Genomic DNA, 24,008 nt, shown 5'->3' with positions numbered 1-24,008 from the left:
GGTTTGTTTGAACAATAGCAATTAGTATAACTGTCTGTTTTTAAGCCATCCCTCTCTAGCTGCATTTGTAGAAATCAGGAATAGATTCTTCCCCAACCCCGATTTCTAATTTTATTACCCTGAGAAATCAAGTTTGGCTTATACTTATTTTAACAAATTATTTATTGGCTGGAAAATAAGGGGAAGTATAATAAGAAACCAAACTGGAGATAATGGAAATCAAGGAAATACTCAGTAACATATTATGGCTTTTCCTTAAGTGCTTAGAAGAAATGAAACGAGAAGCCAGGACTATTAAGATCGATAGAAGACTGACAGGTGCCAATATAATTGATGAGCCTCTTCAGCAAGTGAGTTTCAGTATGTGGTATTTGAATTCCATCTATTGAATTTGAGATGTATTTCTTTTGTAAATACTAAGGTGCAGCTCATAGCTATTTAATGTCCTGAAATTTTATGGTAATGTTGTTTTTGAATTTTATACTTAATAATTCTATTTATTAGGTACCTATATTGAGACAGTTTATTTAACATGATAGCGATTATAGGTTAAATCTGTATTAGAAAAGAATTTTGCTGACATCTGATATTCTAGTAATTTCATAATTTAAAATGTTAATGTATCAATCTTGTTGATCAAGCTCAGTGGTTTGGTAAATTAGACTTTTGAGATAAGATGTCTGGTTTGATTATAAATGTTAGTTAGACTCAGGTAAAGAAATCTCCCTCTCAAATATTTTCTGATCATGTTTCTGATTATATAATCATTATAAATAATTTATACTTTGAATTTTTATTTTAGGAGTAGATACCTTTGTCACCATTGGGTATTTATTTTATAAATGAACCTGTAGTTACCTTGTATGTAGTTACCTTACATGACTTGTATATGTCTGGTACATCAATGGTGTTAATAGGATTAAGTTAGTTTTTGTAATTAAATTGCAAGGGATCTGATGAGGAAGTCTTCAAAAACATTTGTTTTCAGTAGTGTCTATTGGTATTACTTACATCGCATCCTAAGGATCAATGAAGTCAAACTCTTGGCATATTATAGCACTGACTATATATTTTTTTTCCAAGCTGACTATCTGAATGTGGGTAGTCATAGGTGCTGTTTTAGTTTTCTTAAAAATTGGAAGTGTATGAGTTGGGGTATCAAAATGTATTTTTGAGATGGTTTGTAACATGAAGTAGTGAAGACAGGAATTTACTACCACAATTTAAGATGTATAGAAGAATATAAGTTGGCAAGTAATTGTCTTAGTATTTTTATGTTTTATTGTTTTTGTGTTTTGCTGCTGTTAGTTTTTAAATCCTAAAAGTTGTTTGTTTTTTGTTTTTTTTTTTTTTTCTTCCTTAATGTTTGCTATAGGTTATCCAGTTTTCATTGAGGGATTATGTCCAGTACTGGTATTACACACTAAGTGATGATGAGTCATTTCTTCTTGAAATTAGGCAAACTCTTCAAAATGCACTCATTCAGTTTGCTACTAGGTAAGATTGCTGCTTATAGTTATACAAGGAAAAAAAAAAGAAAAATTCAGATATGTCATATATTACAATAGGGGAAATAACTTCCAAATGAAAGGGGATTTTTAACTAAAAGATAAGTAGAATAGTAAATTATCACTATGGGATATTATCATCACATTTTTTACATGAATAAATATTTTTCATTTCTCTTGGACATATGCACTTGATATTTCTTGGAAATATTTGCATTGTGTTACAGTGTCATCAGCAGTGTGTGAAACAATAGTTTTTCTGTCTTTGTCAGTAGTTGTTATTGTTCACCAATTTTGGTTATAGATACCTAGTAGGAGTGAGATTGCATTCCATTTTGGTTTTGTCTTGCATTTCTCTGAAAGCTAACGTTGAACATCCTCGTATACCTACTAGTTATTTGTAGATCACCATTAATGAAGCGTATAGGCATACTTTGCTCTGTGTGAAAATGTTACTTATATTTTATTACTGGCTCTACTTGCCTTTGGCTTTATAAATAGTGGAGCTGGACATGGATTACAGGTACATAACTGTAATCCTAGCACTCGTGAAACAGAGGCAGGGATATCTTTATGAGTTTAAGGCCAGCCTGGTCTATATAGAGAGTCAGAGAGAGCTTATCTCCATTGGATAGTCATGCTCATTTGTCTCTACTTCTAGTTTTTGTAGTCAATTGGTATAATTGCCTGGCTGTGACAGAGGTGAAGGACATTCAATGTAGTACTTTTTATTTGTCTCATTTAAAAAGTTTAATTATCTAGGAGTAGATACCTTTGTCACCATTGGGTATTTAAACAATTTAAAACTTACTTGCTTTATGTTAATGGGTGTTTTGCCTGCATTTATGTATATGCAACATGTGCTTGGTACCTGGGGAGGCTATCAAATCCCCTTGAAACTGTGTTTACAGACAGTTGTGAGCTGCGGTTTAGATTCTGGGAACTGAACCCAGGGCATTTAGAAGAGCAGCTAGTGCTCTCAACTGCTGGGCCTTCTCTCCAACTCTGTTATTAAGACATTTAAGAAACATTAAGTATATAGGAAATGTATCAAAGTGAAGGTTTTATAAAATAGTGTGTGCTATACAATTTCAACTATTTTTGTAAATATATATAAAACACTGACTTTAAAATAAATACAGCAAGTACTAACAGTGATCTTTGGATTTTTCAGTTTATGGCTAAATATAGCTAACTCAAGAAATTTAAAGAAGAAAATTAAATTTTATAAATTGTGTATTTTTTGTTCTAGCGATAGATAGGCAATTAGACATATGATGATCAGTAACAAAGTTATGTAGGGTGACTTTTTATGTTCTTCTATCCTCTATTAAAATTGAAAATGAAGTTGTGGCTGCCTTGATCTGGGCAGGTCCTGTGTGTACCACCCTGCAGTTCCTGGTCTGTGTGTTGTTCCTCTGACAGGTCTGCAGGACACTGTTTGCTGAGGACCTTCCCCTTGCTCATACCATTGCTCTGCTCCTTCTCTGGTGATCCCCATGCCTTGGGGAAAGAGGGTGTGATACAGATGTCCCATTTATTTGGTGTGTGTGTGTGTGTGTGTGTGTGTGTGTGTATGTACTAGTGAGGCATCACATGTAACTGTGCACATGTGGAGCCAGAGAGCTGTTGTTCTCCCCACTATTTGAGTAGCAGAGTTTGAATTTGGGTCTAGTCTTGGCAGAAGTTGCTTTTATACACTAGTCCATTGTCTTAGTGCTCTGTTGCTATGAAGAGAGAATATGACCAGGGCAATGCTTATAAAGGAAAATATTTAACAGGGGTGAGGGGGGTGGTGGGAGGGTTTACAGTTTCAGACGCTCACAATCCATTATGGTTATTGTGGGGAGCGAAGCAGCATGCAGGCAGACATGGTGCTGGATCTCAGAGATCTGCATCTTGATCTAAAGGCAACAGGAAGTGTACTGAGACATTGGGTGATAATTTGAGCATTTGTGAGACCTTAAAGCCCACCTTAACAATGACACACTTCCTCTAACAAGGCCACTCCTCCTAATAGTGCCACTCCCTTGTGGGAGGGGGCATTTTCTTTCAAACCATCATAGCCATAATGTTGGTGCAGGCTATTTTCAATCACTGTGTAGCTGAGGATAATGCTTAGCTCCTGGTCCTCTTGCCTCCACCTCCCAAGTTCTGGTACAGCAAGAATGCACCACCATACTTGATGCTTCTTCATAAACAAATTCTTTTTCTCCCACTATTGCTTGGAAAGTGATTTTGAAACTAATATTCAATAGTTTGCTCTATATATATAATCATGTTTTTATTGAATTTCCTTTTGTGAACTCTGTGTTAATTGTTATAAAAAGTTTTAATATGTATTTGTTGAGACTGAATGTCTCACCACACAGGTAAATTTTAATAAAACTCTTGTTTATTGAAACGGCTAATATCTTGAGATGAGTTTTTATACTTCTTACCATTTACCTTGAAGGATCTGCTTTAGCCTATGGTTTTATTGCCTGCTTTTATTGGAGCCTGGTTAAGGCTTGCTGCTGTTGCCGCTCATGTGGGCACTGCTGCCTTGCGTATGGTCATCTGAGTACTATGCTCATTGTATGCGGATCTCCGAGGAACTAGCTCCGTATGTGATGTTACAGTACATTCAGTAGCCATCTTGGTCAACAAAGCTATTGTTTGCTTAGTATAATTATAGCTACAAAGCTGTAAGTCTCTTTAGAGGAGACAGATCCTGGGATGTGACCTAGTGTGTAGAATTTCATAGCTAATGAATTGATGAGTCTTTAATAAAGGATGTCTGTGCCAGTCTTATATTTTTCTAGAAATAATTAGTTTTGGTGTTGTTTTGTGTTACTAGTAATGAGCCATAGACTGCTTAGAATTGACAGAACAAGCAAAGTGATTCATGCATCCAATCCAGCTTATAGATTAGTGACATTCTTTGCCTTTTAAAGGCATTAGCATTAAGTAGCTTCAGTGCAAAAAGAATTTCTCAGTGTCTGTACTGTTTTAAACCTTAAAAGAGAGAGGCAAGTGGTCATGTGTTGCATATGGCCATTCTTCAAGCTCCTGTCTACAGTGTTTTGGCTCTAAGGGTGGGGGGGTTGTCAATAAGTCATTATGTATTGAAGACTAGTGTTGAGCATGGACTCAAGGGGTATAACTGTAAATAAATCACACATATTAACTGAAGTCTGCTTTCCTGAGATTTTTGATTTTAGTTTTAATAATGAAGGCATTTAACTATATGTTTTCCAGTAAGAAGTATAAAGTGTGGTGCTAGCAGAGCTTGTCACTTGAGGGAGCACTGGAGTGGGTAAGAATCAGTGAAGTGCACCATGTGGGATTCCCATTTTAGATAGCTCTGTGTGAAGCTGAATTGGACTCTGCAGGTAGATGTGGGAAAGCAAAGGGATATATGTGGCGAGAGGCTAGAGATGGACAAGCAGAGGGACTTTGTGTATGGAATTCCTAATTGGTCTAAGTATTAAAAATTCAGAGTCAGATACAGAGGAAAATGCTGAGAGATCAGATAAAAGAAGGAGCAAGCCACAGCCATACCTTACCTTCTTAGCATCTCAGCAGGCAATAGTAATTTCTTATTTTTCCCTACTTATATCCTGTTTCTGCCCAGCTATCCTACTTCCTGTCAGTCTGTACAGACCTCCAGACCTCTATGGTTAGCTAATGGCAAACTCCATTCTGTGCCCCCCCCCCCAGACAGGCTTTATTTGTACAAGCAAGTTATCTATCACCACAGTACTTGTTTGTTCAGTGGCACCCAGATGTATTTGAAGAGTCCATGTAACTTTGAGGATTATAGTGAAAGCCTGTGTACAGAACCGACAGGGAGGAAAACTGAAATTGATGAAGAAATAAACAAGGGTTTAGGTATCCAAGATTGGTGAGACTATTGGAATAGCAGTGTGTGTTTGTTGGAGAGCTTGAAAGCCTCATTTTCTATCATGTGTGAATGACTGTTAGAATAGCCATGTGTACTGGAGAGTTTATAAGCTTCTCATTTTCTATTGCTATTTGTATATCTGACTGCAGTATGGAAGACTGAGCAGAGGGGATTTGTGCGATCATAGGTATGGGAGTCCTAGAAACAGGGCAGTGCTGAAGAGTAAGACCATGGCATTAGAGACAGAGATGAGGGCATGCTTGGAGAAAGTGATATGATTTGGCTTTGCGATTGTGCTGAAGTAAAAATACCATCATCTTATTTCAAGGCTAGCTAACTCTGATTTTGCAACCATTTTATCCAAGAATATCAAAACTGCTGTAGCATATGTACTTGTTGATGTACTTGTTTCTTTAGGTTAGGGCACATTGTAGGTTTTGTATCTGTGAGATAAAACATGTTCTTTTAAATTCAAGGAGTATTACATTATAATTAACAATATGAAAGTAGTCAGATTCATGTGTGATAACCCACATATTTTTAGCACAGTAGAGGTGATGTGGAGGAATGTTGTAAACAGAATGAGCAAAGAGCTTTAGCATTGGTCATAACTTTAGTGCGATTGATATTAGGAGTTCTCATAGGAGACTAGATCATGAATGTGTAGCTGAATGTCTCTTATTAATATTCACTTCTCATTTCTTACATATTTATCATGTACCATTTTATAAAGTACTCCATTGTTAAACTGTTGTCTGCCTTTGTCAAGACACATATTAAACATTTTTGGTATAGTATCCTGTTTGTAAATGGAAAATAATATTGTTTTTCTTTTTACAGTGTTTTTTGAAGAGTAGTTTGGAGTTCAGATTTCTCTTAGATTTGTATGTAATTGTAAGAATATGAAAACAGAGGTAGTGTACTGTGTTTTTACCCTCATATTTATATTTTGAAAAATAGAAATCTAGAATTAAATGTTCGAAAATTCTTTATTAAATGTTTGCATTTGATTGTTTTATTAATTTTAAATGTCTGGTGTTCAAATGAATTGATATGGTTTGAAAGGTTCTCTAATTTTGGAACGATTCAGTCAATTAATAATTGGCATTCATTTATAAATGAAAGCAGGTAAGAAATTTATGTTTTTTTTTTTTTTTTCCCCAAACTAGTTAGAAGGAACCTTTTATGGAATAATTTAGCTAATGGCCTATAGTGATTACACTATTTTACAAAACTAAAAGTTGCTGACATTGATTGTGACTTAAATGGTTTTTATGGCTATCATAGTTGCTGCTGGCCTACAGTTCAGTGTGTAGCCCCAGGCTGGTCTCTGATTTAAAAACCTTCAGCTTTTGGTTGCTTTGGGTACATGTGTGTCAACATGACTGGGTCAAATTTAAGTTTTTTAAATAAGGGCCTGGGGAAGGACTCTGACTGCTGGGCTCATGTTTTTATTTTAGATTTTATAGAGAGACATAAAATATTGTTGCCAGGCTTATTTGCATGCTTAAACTTATGCTTATATTTTGAGACTGTTGATCCTTTCTCAGCTCCTAAAGATTGGGGACACTGCCTTTGTTGTTTACTGGTACTTTACTCGACCTTCTCATGTCTGCCAAACTATAGCAGTACCTTTTCAGTGCATAGATGAGGGTTGTTTTGGAAGGTAATCTGTAATTCTCAGTGCCATCGCTGCTCTTCAGGGTTCCCTGTTAGCAGCTCTGTTTGGATGTGGAGTTTATGGAGAGTCACTTGTGAGCAGCAGACTGCTGTGTGGAAGTTTGGCAGCCAAAGCATTTTGTCTGTGTCACTCATGCGCCATACTCTTCAATCACTTGTCTTTCTGTTTTTGTTAAGACTGGTTTATTTGCTAGCCTCTGGATTTAAAAGGAAGGAAGGGAGAGAGGGAGGGAGGAAGGAAGGAAGGAAGAAAGGAAGGAAGGAAGAAAGTGATAAGCAACACAAGCAAGCCATGAAGTGACTGCACAAGTTGATTATTGTATGTGCTGTCAGTGTTCAGTGAATGTATTCTGTCCTAGTCCCAGCCCTGTGTTCTCTCATGGCCCAGCATCTTCAGGAGTATATCAGGAGTATTTGTTTCTTCTAGGTATGTTCCTAAAAATGTTAACAGAAATGTGTGCTGTTTTTGTTTGACAAGTTATTGAAATGTTTCTTTAAGTTTGTTGCTGTTGAGGTAGAGTACTAGATGATTTCATAAGACGAATATTCAACATTGTATTCTGAAGAGTTTTATACATGTTATACTTACCACCATCTTTTAGGCCAGTGATTCTAGATGTCTCATTTTTTTAGTGGTCATAGTTTTAAGTGGTAGTATATACAAGAAATAGTTTACTATAGACATTTGGTTTTAGAACATAGATTGTGTAACTAAAAGAAAGAGTGGAAATTTTAGGATGGGTCAAAAGAAAGCAAGAAGTGTCTGAACTATTCATAAGGAAATAGAATCATTTTGAATCTCTCAGGTATCTGAACTGAGAAATTATATGATGTATTCATGGGCAGGCTTATTTCAGATTTAATTGTAAAAAATACTATATTTACCAATTTTAAGAATTTAAATTATATTTTTATGTTTTTGGATATTAATTAAAATGTTGTCAGGAGACTAAGTGAAATAAGAGCTGATATACATAGAGTCTAATTTCTAAGATATAAATAAAAATGGTTAAGGAACAAAATCTGCACATGAGGAATTGGAAGGGTTCTGAGTACCTGTGGTTCTTGCAGAGGACATTTGCCTCTCACCGTAACTAGCAGCTTGCAACTGCCTGTAACTCCAGATCCAGAGAATCTGACACATGCCTGCAAAGCATTTATATAATGATTTAATGTTTTTTTTTCTATAAGGTCAAAAGAAATAGACTGGCAACCTTATTTTACTACACGCATTGTAGATGACTTTGGCACTCACCTCCGAGTATTCAGAAAGGCTCAACAAAGAGCGACAGAGAAAGATGATCAAGTAAAAGGTACTGAGTTTATTCCATTTGAAAGTAAGGATTTAAAAATCTTTTATCTCTTTCTACATTCTCAGTTGTTCCTTGTTGTTATAGGTACAGCAGAGGATCTGGTAGAAACCTTTTTTGAAGTTGAAGTTGAAATGGAGAAGGATGTTTGCCGGGATCTAGTGTGCACTTCTCCCAAAGATGAAGAAGGTTTTGCTTTTAATATAACTCTTTTTGTGAACAGTCTCAGGTTAGAGACAAGTTAGCAGAGCCAATCTTAGGTGGTGTTGTTCTTGCACAGAGGAGACGTGACTCTATTGTAACTCTTACACATAGCCTCTGCATGTTTTTCTCCTCCTGAAGGTTATCTTTAAACAACAGAACACTTAACATTTTAAGAACTACAGTAATTTTTATTCTTCAATTTATTATCTCTACCCTAAGAGTATACCTGTTATGCTAAACTCTTTTCTAATTAATTTCAAATAAAATATTTAGATTATTATGTGCTGTTTTATTTGTTTGCCTAGTTACTGGAGTGTTTCTTAATGTTCAAGTAAAATTTCACTTGATGGGAAGTTAGACAAATTTTAGTCATAAGTTTTTAAAATTTCAGTTTAGTCTCACAATTAGACTTTTACTATTTAGAATATATTTTTACCAATGGGATTAGCTGATGAATTGTTTCCCAGGAAGTGTCCATGTGGGAACAACTGTAAAGAAGCATTGGTAGTTCTGGGAGTGATTCTTTTTTGTTTTGAGAACACACTAAACTGTTTTCTTACCTTTTCTATTTTTTTCTTTCTCCCTTTTCCCTTTTTATAGTTGTTATTAAGTTCAGTTTTCACTGCCAGTCATTAACATTGTGTGAAATAATAGTTAAATAACAAGTATATGCACTGGTTTGAAGTATTTGCATGTGGAGCTTTCTTAAATCAGTAGACTAGAAGTGCATATCCCTGCATTGTTATTACATGTGGGAATAATTGTAGAAGTGGTCTTTACATGCACAAATAGCTTGTAATAGCACAAATAGTATGTAAAGATAGTACATAATAGAAGTGGAAAGTGCATTGTGTATTTAAACTGTCTCTAAGAAAAACAATTTTACCATTAAAATTTCTCAATGATTAATAAGGCTGGTTCATACTGATGCGAGTTTGATTAATGAATAGTAACTATTTGGAGAATGGTGAAGACAACATAGTGAATACTGATGTGTAAGTACAAAAGTAGGAAGCTGTTATGAACACATGCCATTTAAAAATGTTTCTTATATTAAGAATAGGTAAAGACTTTAGATTTTCTAATATTATTATGGCTACTTTTTCTGTTTTTAGGATTCCTAAGGGATTTGTGTGAGGTTTTATTATATTTATTGCTACCTCCTGGAGATTTCCAGAACAAGATCATGCGATACTTTGTCAGGGTAAGCGTAAATTCATACCAAATAATGACGTAAAGGAACTTAGAGCAGTAGTTCTCCAAATCCTTGGCCTCAAAACCTAGTTAAACTTCAGAATTATTGAAGCATTAAGAAGCTTTTTAGAATGTGATTCTTCTATCATATGTCTGTATCATAAAATACAAAACAAAATGTTGAAACAGAAGAGCATGTAAGTACATCCTTCGGTAGCTGGTACATCAGTGACATGCCATCTTGTCCCTTTTATAGCCTTACTATGTACTTGTTAGAAAATGAGAATGAACATGTAAATATGGTTTTAGTATCATTTTGAAAATGGCTATGACTCAGTTCACTTTTTGAAAAAGGATTTTGGATCTATGGCCACACCACCCTAAACACACCCACTCTTGTCTGATCTCATAAGCTAAGCAGGGTTGGGCCTGATTAGTACTTGAATGGGAAAGATGATCTTGTGGACCATCTGAATTGCCCAGAGGTCACTGGCCAGTAATTTGAGAACTGCCTTAGAGCTGGGTGCTTTAATATATGGTCATAATGTGGGTAAACTTTATTTTAATAGAAAAAAGATAGTGTTTTTTCATCATGTCTTCTCTCAGAGATCCTCCCCACATCCCTATCCACCCCACTTTATATTCTGTTTGTGTCTCTCTCAAAACTAGCCCCCCCCCAAAAAAAAAAACCAAGAAACACAAAAAACTTCCACAAAAGGGAAAATCATAACAAAGTCCATCATCACTAAACATGTCAAACAAAATGAAATGAAACAAAAAGTCCACAAAAATACGATTGAGTTTGTTTTGTGTTGGTCAAACACTCCTAGGCATGGGGCCTTCCCTGATGTGTGGTTAATGTGCCTAGTGAGACCCATTACAGATAACTGATTTTTCTCTTTGCCATTGGCATCAGTTACAGTGCTAGGATCCTGTCTGTCTTGAACCTGTGCAGGTTTTGTGTATGCTCCCTGTCTTTGAGTTCATACATGAGTCCTGTTGTGAATGGAAGATAATGTTTCCTTGAAGTAATCCATCACTTCTGGCATTTGAATTCTCTTTTCTTCTTCCTTTGCATAGCTCCCTGAGTTTTGAGGGGAAGAATTTGGTGAAGATATCACATTTAGGAATTAGTGATCCAAAGACTCAATCTCTGCATTTTATCCAGTAGTTGGTCTCTTTGTTAATTCCATTCTACTGCAACGAATCTTCCCTGGTGTGGGTTGAGCAAGGTACAGATCTATGGGTATATAATAGTATGTCATTAGGAGTTACCTGATTACTGTGTTTCTTCAGCAGAAGAATAAGTAGTAAGGTTTTCTTAAAGCCATGATTTATCTAGTCTCAGGTTTTTGTCCATTTACTAGTGTCAGGTATGGGCTTCAGTATCACAGAAGGAGTCTTAAATCCAATTAGAAAGTGATTGGTTATACCTGAAACATTTATACCATATTGTACCAGCTCATCATGCAGGCAAGTCTCTGTTGTATGTCTCAGGGTTTGTAGCTAGGTAATACTGAATATTACTTTTTTTCCTTCAGTAGCATGTAGAATATCTTCCAATTTTATGAACACTAGGCACTAGGGGTAAAGCTTCTATTCAGATACTGGCTTAGATCTTCCATGTTTGATGACATAATTAATTGTTGTCTTCAGTAGGACCTTACCATCAGTTTGTATGGAGCAACCAAATAGCTTTCATAATGGGTTGTAATGTTTAGGGCATTCCATGAGGACTCTTTGGCCAACAAGAGAGATAGACTTTTAAAAAATTCCTTCAGTTTTAGAGCTTTACTCAAACTAGGTTAAATAGATGTAACATTTTGAGACAAACTTTAAAATAAAGTCGGCTGTTCCAATTTGGAACATGGCTAAGATGAGAGCAGTGTTCCTGAATTGTATTCTCTAATTTAAATCTTTTGTGTAAGAGTGTACAAATGCAAATTTCTGGCTTTGGCTGTTGGTTATGAATGAGATGAGAAAAGCATATCCTGATGAAGGGGGTTTAGTGAAAGTACATTTGCCCAAAGTGCAAACTCATAATCACCTTACACATTCTTCTACAAAGTACACAGCAGTTCTGCAACCTTGCTTTTATGTCTATATTACTCTTGTTCATTCTGTATGTACTACATGGTTTCCAACATCTGTGTAGCTTGGTTTTAGTGTACTTCACCAGTCTGTTGATGACAGAAGTGTAAGAAGTAACTGGTATGTTTTTATGGGAAGAGTATGATAGAATAAACTATTCATATAAAAGCCAATTACTGGGCTAATCATTCCAAAAGGTGGTTAATTCTCATCATGTCTGTGACTAGATTCAGGTCTACATTATTTTTGAACTTTAATAATTTAAGTCCTTCAGTCCTAGGCCCTGTTTTTACACATTCTGTAGCTTTAAACACTGTCCAAATGGTGATTACCTTTACCTTTGTATCTTTAGCCCAAACTTCACTCCAAATTCCATGTTACTCTGATCAGCTTCTCATGCGAAATTATCGTGGAATAATAAGAATCAGGGAAAACAGATAGGCTAAATAGATGTTTATTCAGGGAGAAATAACTTACAGTGAGACAGATGAACGCCAGCAGGTTCCAGTCCCAAGAATGTCCCCGGATGCTCTGTCTTAGTTCAGGAAGTGAGAGAGCACCGGGGTTCCTTGACCCCAGACCTAGTTCTTCCAGGTCACATCCGCACTTGTCCCCACTCCCATGGGCGTGGTGAGTGCAACAGGTGTGGACAGAGTGAATATCTCACTACATGAAGTAGTTACTTGATTAACTCAGTTACATTTTAAACTTCTAAGTGTCCAAAATGAAAGTGCTGGGGCCGGAGAGATGATTTCCTGGTTAGGAACATTTGCTGTTCTTGCAGAGGACCAGAGTTTGATTCACAACACCCATATCAGGTAGCTCTCAACCACCTATAACTCCATTCCAGGGGAGCCAGTGCCTTCTTTAAGCTGCTGAGGGTACCCACAGTCATGATGGAGCAGCTGTACATGTAAAAAGAAAAAACAAATCCCCAACGTCAAAATCGAAGTCTTAATCTTGCTTCTTGATTCTTTATCATGTCTGCAGTTTAGCTTTTTTTTTTTTTTTTTTTTTTTTTTTAAATTTCAGTGAGTATAATATCACCACCAAGCAAGTTTTTCACATCTGGGGTCCCTCTACACTCTATGTGATGTAACTTTTATCTCCAGCCTTTATGACATAATGTCAAAGAAAACCCAGTATGTAGTGGATTCCAGAAGGGATTGTTTTCATGAATGGTTCAAGTAGGGGAAATAATAAAGCTCCACAGTAGATCTAGAACTAATTCTGAGTATAAGAAAAACAAGTGGACATTCATAGTCAATAATGTGGAGGTCAGTGGATCGAATTAGGCTTTTATTTTCCATTCTTCTGCTGGTGGATATCTGGTCTTTATACAGTTTCTGGCTATTATAAATAGAGCAGCAGTGAACATGGATGAGCAAGTGTCTGTAATAGGCTGTAGAGTCCTTTGAGTGTACTCCCAAGAGTGATAGTTGGATCTCAAGGTATATCTATTCCCAACTTCTTGAGAAGCTGTCACATCGATTTACAAGATTGTGCTCCCACCAGCAGTGGATGAATGTTCTCTTTATTTCACATCCCTACCAGCATGCCAGTTCACTTTATTTTTGTAGGTCAGGCTGACCTATTTAGTGATGGCACTATCCATGGTGGCTGTGCCCTCTGACATTAGGTAGCAATTAAGAAATGGCTTACAGACATGGCCACTGGCCAATCTGATTTAGACAGTTTTTCAGTTGAGCTTCTCTCTTCCCTAGTGACTCTAAGTTTATGTCAAGTTGTTGTATGACGCTAACTATGATAGAGGTATATGAAAGATAAGGGGTGGCTATAGGTAGATACCTATATTAGGATTCTTGCTAGAGGTAGGCCAGGATGATCAGACACCAAGTGTGAGGATTGAGAAATTTGATTAGATATTGAGTGTGGAGGCATTGTAGCTAAACACCTTTGGTTGGATTCTTACTAAAATGTATGCTACAAAGATGAAGAAAGGTTGAGGTTGAATTTGGAAGAGGGTTCAAAACCAACTAGAGTTTGGTTGAGGATAAGAACTTTGTCACCAGTCAGTTCTAGACAGATTCATTTTTACCTCCATGAAGGACTATTTTCTTTTGTTGGTGATGGATTACATGCTCCTGTAGAGCCAAGGTTGGAGATGTGCTTTGTGAAGTGATGGCATTGTTTAAAAATATGCAGGAAGCTAGTCAGCTGATTTGTCTTGCTATAGATTGCCTTTTGGCCAGATTGGTCAAATCTAGTTTACTACAACACTGCATTCAACCAATTGGTTTGTTCATTTCATTTACCGTCCTTTATCAGTTTTCTTTTCCCAGGAGTTAAATAGTTAAATTCAAACTTTCACAACGGTTAAATAATAGGTTAAGAGTTATTTCTGTTGTACAGTTTTGTGTGTGTGTGTGTGTGTGTATTGTTGTTATTGTTGTTGTGTTGTTGTTGTTGTATAGATTGTACAAGCACAATATTTGTCTGCTGTTTAACTAACTGCCTCTACGTTCTTTCCATTACTGTGTTTTATTTACTGAAGGATTCATGGCTTCAGTAACCTGAAATTTGATGTCTTAGGCCAGCAAGAAGGCTCAGTGGGTAAAGGCATATGCCGCCAAGCTTGATGACCTCAGTTTAATCTCCAGAACCCACATAGTGGAAGGAGAGGCCATGCAAGTTTTCCTCTCCACACAGTGGAAGGAGAGAATGTGCAAGTTTTCCTCCACAAGTGCTGCTGAGTTTGTGTACCCCCACAAGTGTAATAAAAGTGTGAAAGGAATTGGGGGTCTTAAATTCAGAATTGCAAGCTGGAGGCTGCCTACCGAGGGGCACAATAGAGTCCTGAGACAAACCTATGATTATTAGCCAGCGATTGTGTGAAGAGAATTAAAAGGCCAGAGTGATTTTCTAAGACTGACACACTGATAATATTAAACATAAAATCACAATTATTTCCAATCTGTTGTTTTCTCACTTTGAAAAGAAACTCTGAAAAATTGATTTTTGGGAACTGAATTTTCTGCTTACAAAGTACATTTTAGAATTTGAACATGTAGGTCAGAAACAGAACTTGAAGGAATTTCAAATATAATATATTTTTAAAAAGAAGCTAGAAAATTCAGTGGGGTGGCTTATGCCTGTATATTCAAGTTAGGAGGCTTAGGCAGGAGGAAAGTCATTCAGGGTTATCCTCAGCTGCATACAAATTTTGAGGCTGGCCTCTGTTGCTTGAGACTCATAGAAGTAAAGAAATGAAAAGTTAGAAACTAATTATATTCCTTATAATCTAACTGTAAACTACCTCAATTTCTAGAAATTCATGCTGCCTGCATTACTGCTTGTTAAAAGTATTAATTTATCATGAGGCAGTAGTTATCAGCAAAACTGTCTATTCATTCAGGATTATACACAATATTTCTATGAAGAAAAAGACAGATGTCTTTGAATATATATATATATATATATATATATATATATGTACTTACATATATATACATATGCATATTCACATAAATATATGAAAACAAATGGTACTAATAAATTAGAGATTTGCCAAGAGAATCAATTGGCCTTTTAGTTAAGAAGATGAATATTTATTAAGTTAGCATTGCCAGTATTGTCAAGAAATGAATTTTGACAACTTTAGCATCATGGCCATCAAGGGATGGTTAATAACCACTAAAAGTTCTATGTTAGTAGTATCAGTTTTTAAGCCTTCATTTCCATTCATGAAATAAAAGCCCATTTTGGATTTAAATAGTTTTGAGGAGTGGTAAATACATTTAAAGATAGTAAGTAACTAGGTTAGTTGAGGAATTCCACTTACTACTGTATCAGAAATGTAAAACATAATAACAACAAAAAGTACTTAGAGACAGATACTGTAAATACAGATGTGTTTTAAACTTAGAAGTAAAAAATATTAACAGCTGTAAGAGTCAGGGCACACTTAATAGGATTATTGTTTTGTTGTTGTTTTTTAAAAACATAATTTCTTTATTGATGTTTGGGAATTTCATATCGTGCACCTTAATTCTGCTCACCTTCTAGTCCCTGCATATCCTCCCCTCACCCCTGCAGTGTCCCCAAAAGAAAATTAAAAACAAAATCAAAATAAAACAAAGTAAACAAGCAAACGGACAAAAACAAGGACAAAACAAAACAGAAAAAAAAAAACTTTCTTCACTTCTCCATCTTTTTCACCGCCCAACACCTCTTCATTCATCCTGGTGTCATCAACTTAACATGTGTCAATGGTCTGGTTCAAGACCTCTGGTTTCTGGTACATCATCATCATTGGATCCTCAGAACTCCACGGGGATATCCTGAAACTGCTCTGAGTACATTTTTATATGCAAATTTTATGTTTTTATTTTTTTCCTTTTTATTTATTCTTTGCAATGAACACTTGCAAGTAAAGATATATAGATAAAAGGGTTTATTTACTGTGTGGCTCACTGTCACACTACAGCTTCCGTGATCTATCTATCTCTCTCTCTCTCTCTCTCTGTCTGTTTTATTTTTGGGGAGTGAGGTTGCAAGGGCAGAGGGTGAATACAAGGGACGGGGAAATGAATGGGATGGAGCTGTATAATGTGAAAGACACGAAGGTTAATTGGTTCTTGAGAAAGACATTAGAGGGAGGGCAGGGCTGTAATAGACAGGCATAAAAACTGCTAAAAATCGGACTGTTATCTAGAGATGTGAGTGAATTTATTGGGAAAGTAATCAAGTAGGGAAACATTTGTATACTGGCTACTTAGATGCGCCAGTGCTGATACTACATGGTGCTTGTTCAATCTCATCACTTGAAGCAAGCAGTTCTTAAAGTGATGTGTGTCTTCTCTGTTGTCTTTTTAGATACATTTAATGTAGATGTTTAAATCCATCAATACCTTATGCTAATGTTTTGTCTTTTAAAAATTCACCCAAATACTAATATTTCAGAGATGTCCTTTTTTTTTTTTTTAATTTTTTTATTCTCCTCTGGTTGTCATAGAGAAGTCGCTTGCTCTCTCTATCTATCCATTCTTCTATTATATATTACATCCTGACCTCAGTTTCCCTCTCCACTCCTCCTTTCCACCTCCTCCTAATGTTTGACTGTGATCTATGCATCTTCACTCATCAGTTGCTGGTGAAGCCTGTCTGGTGTTGATTATACTAGGCTCTGGTCTACGAATATAGCAGAGTATCATTAGGAATTATTTTATTGACTCGAACCTCTAGTTCCTGGCTCTCTAGGCAGTCAGGCTTGGGCTCCCTCTCATGGCATGAACCTCATAGAGATGTGTTTAAGTTTGTATTGATACTTGTATCTCATTAATTTTGATGTGTGGATAGTAGCTCACCTTTTATAAGGCTGCACTGAGTCCATGTTCCGTGTGTACCATAACTCTTACTTGTGTTTCAGGAGATTTACACTGTGTTAAACTTGACAAGACGCTAAATTAAGTTTTTTTAAAATTTATTTTTAGGAAATTCTTGCACGAGGAATTCTTCTTCCATTAATAAATCAACTCAGTGATCCTGATTATATTAATCAATATGTCATATGGATGGTAAGTGCCTTTTAAAATTGTGACTTGTATTTGAAGCAGGTTTTCAGCAGTAAACATACATTTTAGAGATCAGAGTAATTAATCAACAGTATATTAAAGAAATAAATGCTATATTTTAAAGCGCTCTCTACATTTGTAGTATCTTCTTTACTATTATGGTGTCATTATTATTTATTTTGAAGTAACAGCTTTTGCTGCCTGTGTATATAGAGATTAATAATTTTAACTGTGATCATACAGGTTGCATACAGGTTCCTTATCTAAAATGTATAAGACACTCATCTTGCTGTATGGGGCATATGTTTTTAATGTGTCCATTTTCTGGCTTTATTTCTTGCTTTTTGTTAGTTAACTATAGTATTTAGTATTTTATTTTAGTACCCCCAAATGGCTTTTCAGCTAATGTGTCTCCTCTCTTGTAACTATTTCAGTAGTAGTAGTAGTTGTTTTTTTTTTCTTTTATTATTATTTTTTTTTATTTTACATGTCGATCAGTTCCCTCTCCCTCCCTCTTACTCTCTCCCCCCTCACATGCACCCTGACCACCCTCCCCTCCCATCCCCCCACCCTAATTCCACATGTAGGGCAATGCCATCCAGGTGGGGTCATGTATATCTGTCAAGTCATTTGAAGTAGGGACTAGGACTTCTCTCCTGTCTCTAGGTTAAGGGGGATGTGTCCGCAAGGTCTTTTTGTGCACCAGGAATACATCCTGGTTCAACTGTCTGGAGTTCCTTAAACTGCTCAGTCCTTCTAGCTGAGACCCATATTCAGGGGGCCTGAGTCAGTCCCATGCTGGATTCCCAGCTATCAGTCTGGGGGCCTGTTAGCTCCTTCTTTTCGGGCCAGCTGTCTCTATGTGTTTCTGCAGCCTGGTCTTGTCCTCTCCCTCTGCATCTGGATTCAGTAGTTGTTGTATAAATTAGAGTGAGCCACTTCATATGCAGAGAGCAGTGTTTCCCTCTCTCACATCCAATGTGAGCCTTGGCAATATGATCATTTCAACTCCCTGTCACGTGCATTTTATATATCTGTACACATTTATAATTTATTCAGTAAGTGCAACTTAGGCCTTTTGTATTACTGTTTTTTAAAAAAAAAACCTAAGGAAAAATAAAACTACTAATACTCACCCAGATATGTATCATTTTTAATGATCCTGATTTTTCTTAAAATTCTAAATATTAGCTTGTTCCTATTTTGTTTTACTCTGAACAATTTCCTGTAGGATTTATATAATTTTCAAGATTTATGGGCATCAGTAATTTTGATCTTTGCCCTACAGAAAGTATTGGAATGAACTTTGCTTATCATAAAATATATTTTACAAATCCGGCATTGGTGGCACTTGACTTTAGTCCCAGCACTCAGGAAGCAGAGGCAGGTGGATCTCTGTGAGTTCAAGGTCAGCCAGTTCCAGGGCAGGCTCCAAAGCAATACAGAGAAATCCTGTCTTCAAAAACCAAACCAAACCAACCAAACAAACAAAAACCCAAAGTAACAACAACAAAAAAAGCTTTACCATAAGATCCCAGGTTATTTCCATATTCTCTAGAGTTTGATGGTTTTATTTCAGTACTTTTAAAGCTGTGTGGTTGGACAAATAAGTTTGTCTTACTCTTCTTGTTTCTAACGAGAAGTGTCACTGCCGATTGTGTCTGTCTTTGTGGTTCTGTCCTTTTGCAGTCCTGAGTTCTTTAGCTTTTTGTTGAGAATGACAAGTAGCACAGATGTTCCTCTGTCTTTTCACAGCTGTTGCTTTGCCTAGTTTAAAGTGTCTTGTCAATCACAGTGATTGGGATTATTTATTCATTAAATGTTCTGTTATATGTGATAGCATCACCATGATTAAGTATAACATAGTTTTATTCTCCATTCCTTTCCAATAGTTGCTGAATGTGCTTGTATGGGACATCTATGTTCTTTATAGGTTTATGAGTGTTCATCTCATCTTTATCCTTACTCTGCCTTGTAATCTTTGTATATTTCCCTGTTATTATATTTCAATCACTTCCACCTTTATAAAACCCTGTCTTGGTGTTGTGTGGGAAACTTTTCCTGGGAGACACAACATGCATATGTCTATTTCAGAAAGGGAAACCATAGCACACCAAAGTAATAATTAATTACACCAAAGAAACCAGTGAATTATTTTGGGGACTACTAGTAGGGCAGTGGACAACGGGTTACTTCCAAGGAACAGAGATGACTTAAAGCAACTGCATAACTGAATAGTCCACCCCAATATTGGTGATGACTCTAAAGAGCTGCAGGTCTTAAAGGCAGCTCTGCCACTTGATGAAGTCTTTTGGTGTGGTCTGGTCAGTTTCTTCCCCCAGCACCCAGTACCCAGCAGTTACTGCCTGCTTTGTAAAGCTGGGGAGGGCTCTAGAGAACCTTCCAGCAGTTAGCTTTCTCAGGCACGAGCCTTACTTACCCTCTGAGGCTCACTCAGGAGCTGCCTTCTCCCTCCTGGAGGTGGTGTTTCTCTGGAGGAAATGCTATACATTATTTGACACCACACTTTAAGTGTTGGCCTTCCTCAGATTTTTGCTGTTTTGAGTATGCGAGCTGTGTGATAGTTTTCCTTTTCAGTCCACATTCGTTCTCTGTGCTTCCCATGCAACTTCATGGTCTTGAGTGTTACCTCTATGTCAATAACTTAGAAATCCCATATTTGCCTAGTCTTTCCTGAATTCTTGCTTTTCATATAAAAGTGCATACTTAATGTTTACACTTGGACACTTAATCCTTCTTCAAAGCAATTTTTAGTGTTCTTTATTTCTCAACTCTTATTTGATTTCTCAGCCAATGTTTTTGGTACTGTTTGTAACAAATATATCTTAACTTAAAACATTACACAAAGAACTTTATAATACCTTTCTTACCAGCCCCCACTGTTGCCATGTTTTACTTGTACTTGTTCTTTTCTTTTCTACTTGATTGCCTGCATTTGCTTTTTATATTGCAGCATAGCATATTGTTTCTGTTTGAACCTAGTGACGTGATTTCTTTCAGAGTAAAAAGTCCAAACCCTTATAATACTCTTACTCCATTATTGCTGTTCATCCTCTGTTTTTGAGGTCTCTTAGTAATCCATCTCCTACCTGTTCTTTAAAACTTTATTTTCAGATCCGTGATTCAAATTGCAACTATGAGGCCTTTATGAACATTATTAAATTAAGTGACAATATTGGAGAGTTAGAAGCAGTCAGAGATAAGGCATCAGAAGAACTCCAGTACCTTAGATCTTTAGATACAGCTGGGGATGGTAAGTGATTCTTTACTCTGAACAGTGTTCGCTTCAAGGACTATTGTATCCTTAATAAAGCTTTTCATTTACCTAAATGGAATTGGAAACATATGGCTTTTAAAGCTCAAATCAAGTCTTCCTTACTGTATTAACATGTTCTTAGAGTAAAAGCATTACTCTCTAAACATGGGGATGATATTATTGCGATTATCCCTAAACTTAATAGGTATGATTTAATTTAAAGTAAACAAATAATTTTATGAAACAATTTCATAGTTTTATATTAAAGCAAAGTTGCTGTATTGAATATTTTGTTGAATTACAGTAAATTTATGTTATGTATTTCTGAAATATCATAGCTGTTTTTTTTTAGCTCAAATTGAATTTTTTCTTTCAGATATTAACACTATTAAAAATCAAATAAATAGCTTATTATTTGTAAAGAAAGTATGTGATTCAAGAATACAGCGGTTACAGTCGGGCAAAGTAAGTATAAAATACTTGTGAAATAACTTTAGTTGTAAATACTTGATTATTTGTGGTTTAATACGGATCAAGAAAAACAGATAGGCTGAATAGATGTTTATTCAGGGAGAAATAACTTACAACAGAGACAGATGAACACCAGCAGGTTCCTGGTCCCAACGATGCCTCTGGATGCTCTCTATCCCTGTCCTGCAAGCAAGAAAGGACTCTGGGGCCCCTTCCCCAGACCTAGTTCCCCCAGGTCACATCTGCCTCTGTCCCCACCCCCAGTGGGCGTGGTCAGTGCCACAGGTACAGACAAAATGAATAGCCCACTACACTTGATAGTGATTAAAATCCTAGTTTGTGACCAAAGGTAGAATATTAACTAGTAGAGCAAGGGGTGTGTGAGGGGGGGGGGAGGGAGGGAAGGAGGGAGGGAGACGAGAGTAAGTTTGTGTGTGTGTGTGTGCGCGCGCACACACACACACACACACACACACACACACACACACTTTCTTTAAGTGCGTGTGGAGACTAGAGGTGCCTTCTGTGGTGTTTTCTTCCTTATTTTAAGATAGGATCCCTCACTGAACCTGGAGCTGACCTGCCACCTAGAGTAGATGGCCACTGAGCTCAAAGAATAACACTATCTCTATGCTCTCCACCCCAGTGTTTGGGTTGCAGATACAAGCCTCTGTGTCTGGCCTTTTCATAAATGAGTCTTGGGGATCTGAACTCAGGTCCTGAAGCTTGCATGGCAAGAACTTTGGCAAATGAGCATATTCTTAGCCCCCAAAAGATACTTTCATATGCTAGAGTATGGCATATATTGTGTAAAGAGGTTCAGGAATGCTGATTACAGCAATGCCTGGAAGTCTGCCTTCTGTAGTGCTCCCAACCTGCGGATCTCTGTTGAGCCCATGGACATGGGTTTCAGTATTACAGGCTCTGTTAGAGTTGTCAAGAAGAATAAGGTCTGCTTTAAGAGATAGTAAGTGAAATTTAGATGACAAAAAGGTAGAACTGATAACTGAAATGAAACCCTTGATGATGCAGCACAAAAATAAGTATGAATCACTCAAGTACTGTTAGAAGCAATGGAGACTTAATTCGTGGGGCATCAGCACACATGCTACCAACATGTAATGTGAAAATTGTCCCATTAGGTAATGGTATACAGCATGCTATGTTGGTCTGCTGCTAGTCCACAGTGTTTGAATAAGTTGTCACGAAGTCTACTTGGAGATGACTTGAGATGAGTCTAGAAGGGAATATGTTGATGGTCATCTTGTGCTTTTACGTGTGTTCTCCCTTGCCTCCATTGCTGAGATAAAGCACTGATCTAAACTTAGGGAAGGAAGACTCCATCTTAAATTTTTATGCTACAATACATAATAAAGAGGAGGGCAAGAATAGGAGTAGAAGCCATGAAAGAGTGCTGCTTCCTGACTTGTTCTGTGGCCCGCTCCTCTAGTTTCTTACACAGTGAAGACTCAACCTGTCTAGTGACGTTACTGCACACAGAGGACTGGGCCCTCCCACAGACACCATCAGTGAAGACAGTAGCCTACCTTTGTGATGTGTGTTTACCTTTTCTGTGCAGTCAGTTGTGATAAAACCCAGCAGGATTGCTGTATGGCTGAAGTGGAGTAATAAACACGCAGACTGTGACCCACACAGTGCCCAGCACTAAATGCCTTTTCTCTAATTATTAAAGTCCCCCTTTTCGATAGCTATTTTATTCTATTACTTTGACTATGTAGTTCACTATTTATAGTATTTGAAAAGAAATAAAATTTCTCTGTCAGTAGCAGAGGTTTTACACTGTTAAAAGCAACATTGCTCTTTGGAAATGTTTTTCCTATTAGATAAATTCTAATCAAAATGAAAAGTAGTGAGTAGTTGTCAATACATGAATCATTCAAAAATATTCTTTCACCTTTATTTCCTGAAGTGTTTGTTTTACACTAGAATATGTAGAAGTAAGGAATACATGAAAACACAATGATACAGCTTGTTTTATATTAGAGGAAATGAATGATTATTCTATTTTAAGTGATTATTTGATACTATCTTCTGGAATGAGCAGGGGTATAGAGCTACTCAGCAGAGTATTTTATTGGGAACTGACATGCTGAAGGGGGATCTTTGTCACAGTAGACTGTTGCATTTTCCTTATATAAACAACCTACCCTAATGATTGATTGAAGTGCTAACCTGTATTCACTTGTATCTGTAGGAAATAAATACTGTGAAGCTAGCAGCAAACTTTGGGAAGCTTTGTACAGTCCCCCTGGACAGCATTCTTGTAGACAATGTTGCACTACAGTTTTTTATGGGTAAGTAAAACTTTATTTAAATAATATAGACATTAAGGTTTTTGGTTTTAAACTTGTGTAAAATATAAGTAACACAAAAATTCTAAAACTTAAGTGTATAGTTGAGTGATACTAATTACATTATTAAGGTCCCAGCATCCTCATCTGTGTCTTTAAAATGGCTCGCTCAAGTGGTCAGCTTACTTTCTTAACATAGTCTCGGGTTCTTACATGTTATAGCATATGTCAGAATTCCCTCCTTTTTAAGACCATCACATACATGAGCACAAGTGTGGGTGTTTGCATGTGTGCTCACCTCCCCTGCCACCCACTATCTATTCATCCTCATGGGAATCTTAACTTGTTTCCACAATGGAGCTAGTGAGAATGAGGTTGCAATGTGTGTGGATGCATAAGCAGCTTTTAGAGATTCTTCTTCAGTTCTGTCATATAACCAGTGGCATTCATGAACGGTAATTTTCTTACTCATTGTTTGAAGAACCACTATACTTTTTTCAGTATTTTACATTTCAGCAAGTTTAACCCCCAGGTCTTTACC

The 24,008-nt window shown here is 36.6% G+C and overlaps 1 protein-coding gene across 3 annotated transcripts in view; it reads left to right on the top strand.

Moving 5' to 3' along the window:
• Positions 1-24,008, top strand: part of Snx13 (sorting nexin 13) — a 94,500-nt gene that overhangs the window by 31,540 nt on the left and 38,952 nt on the right. For all 3 annotated transcript variants that reach the window (XM_051175099.1, XM_051175098.1, XM_051175097.1), the window contains 9 exons: positions 261-350; positions 1,376-1,497; positions 8,266-8,387; positions 8,472-8,573; positions 9,704-9,792; positions 17,327-17,410; positions 20,543-20,681; positions 21,061-21,149; positions 23,371-23,470. In XM_051175099.1, coding sequence (XP_051031056.1) covers positions 261-350; positions 1,376-1,497; positions 8,266-8,387; positions 8,472-8,573; positions 9,704-9,792; positions 17,327-17,410; positions 20,543-20,681; positions 21,061-21,149; positions 23,371-23,470 — 937 coding nt within the window. The remainder of the gene's footprint in view (positions 1-260; positions 351-1,375; positions 1,498-8,265; positions 8,388-8,471; positions 8,574-9,703; positions 9,793-17,326; positions 17,411-20,542; positions 20,682-21,060; positions 21,150-23,370; positions 23,471-24,008) is intronic.

The sequence above is a fragment of the Phodopus roborovskii genome, unplaced genomic scaffold, assembly GCF_943737965.1.
Source record: "Phodopus roborovskii unplaced genomic scaffold, PHOROB, whole genome shotgun sequence".
Classification (NCBI taxonomy): domain Eukaryota; kingdom Metazoa; phylum Chordata; class Mammalia; order Rodentia; family Cricetidae; genus Phodopus; species Phodopus roborovskii.
The sequence above is the reverse complement of the archived record's forward strand: the minus strand, read 5'-3'. Positions and strand labels throughout refer to the sequence as shown.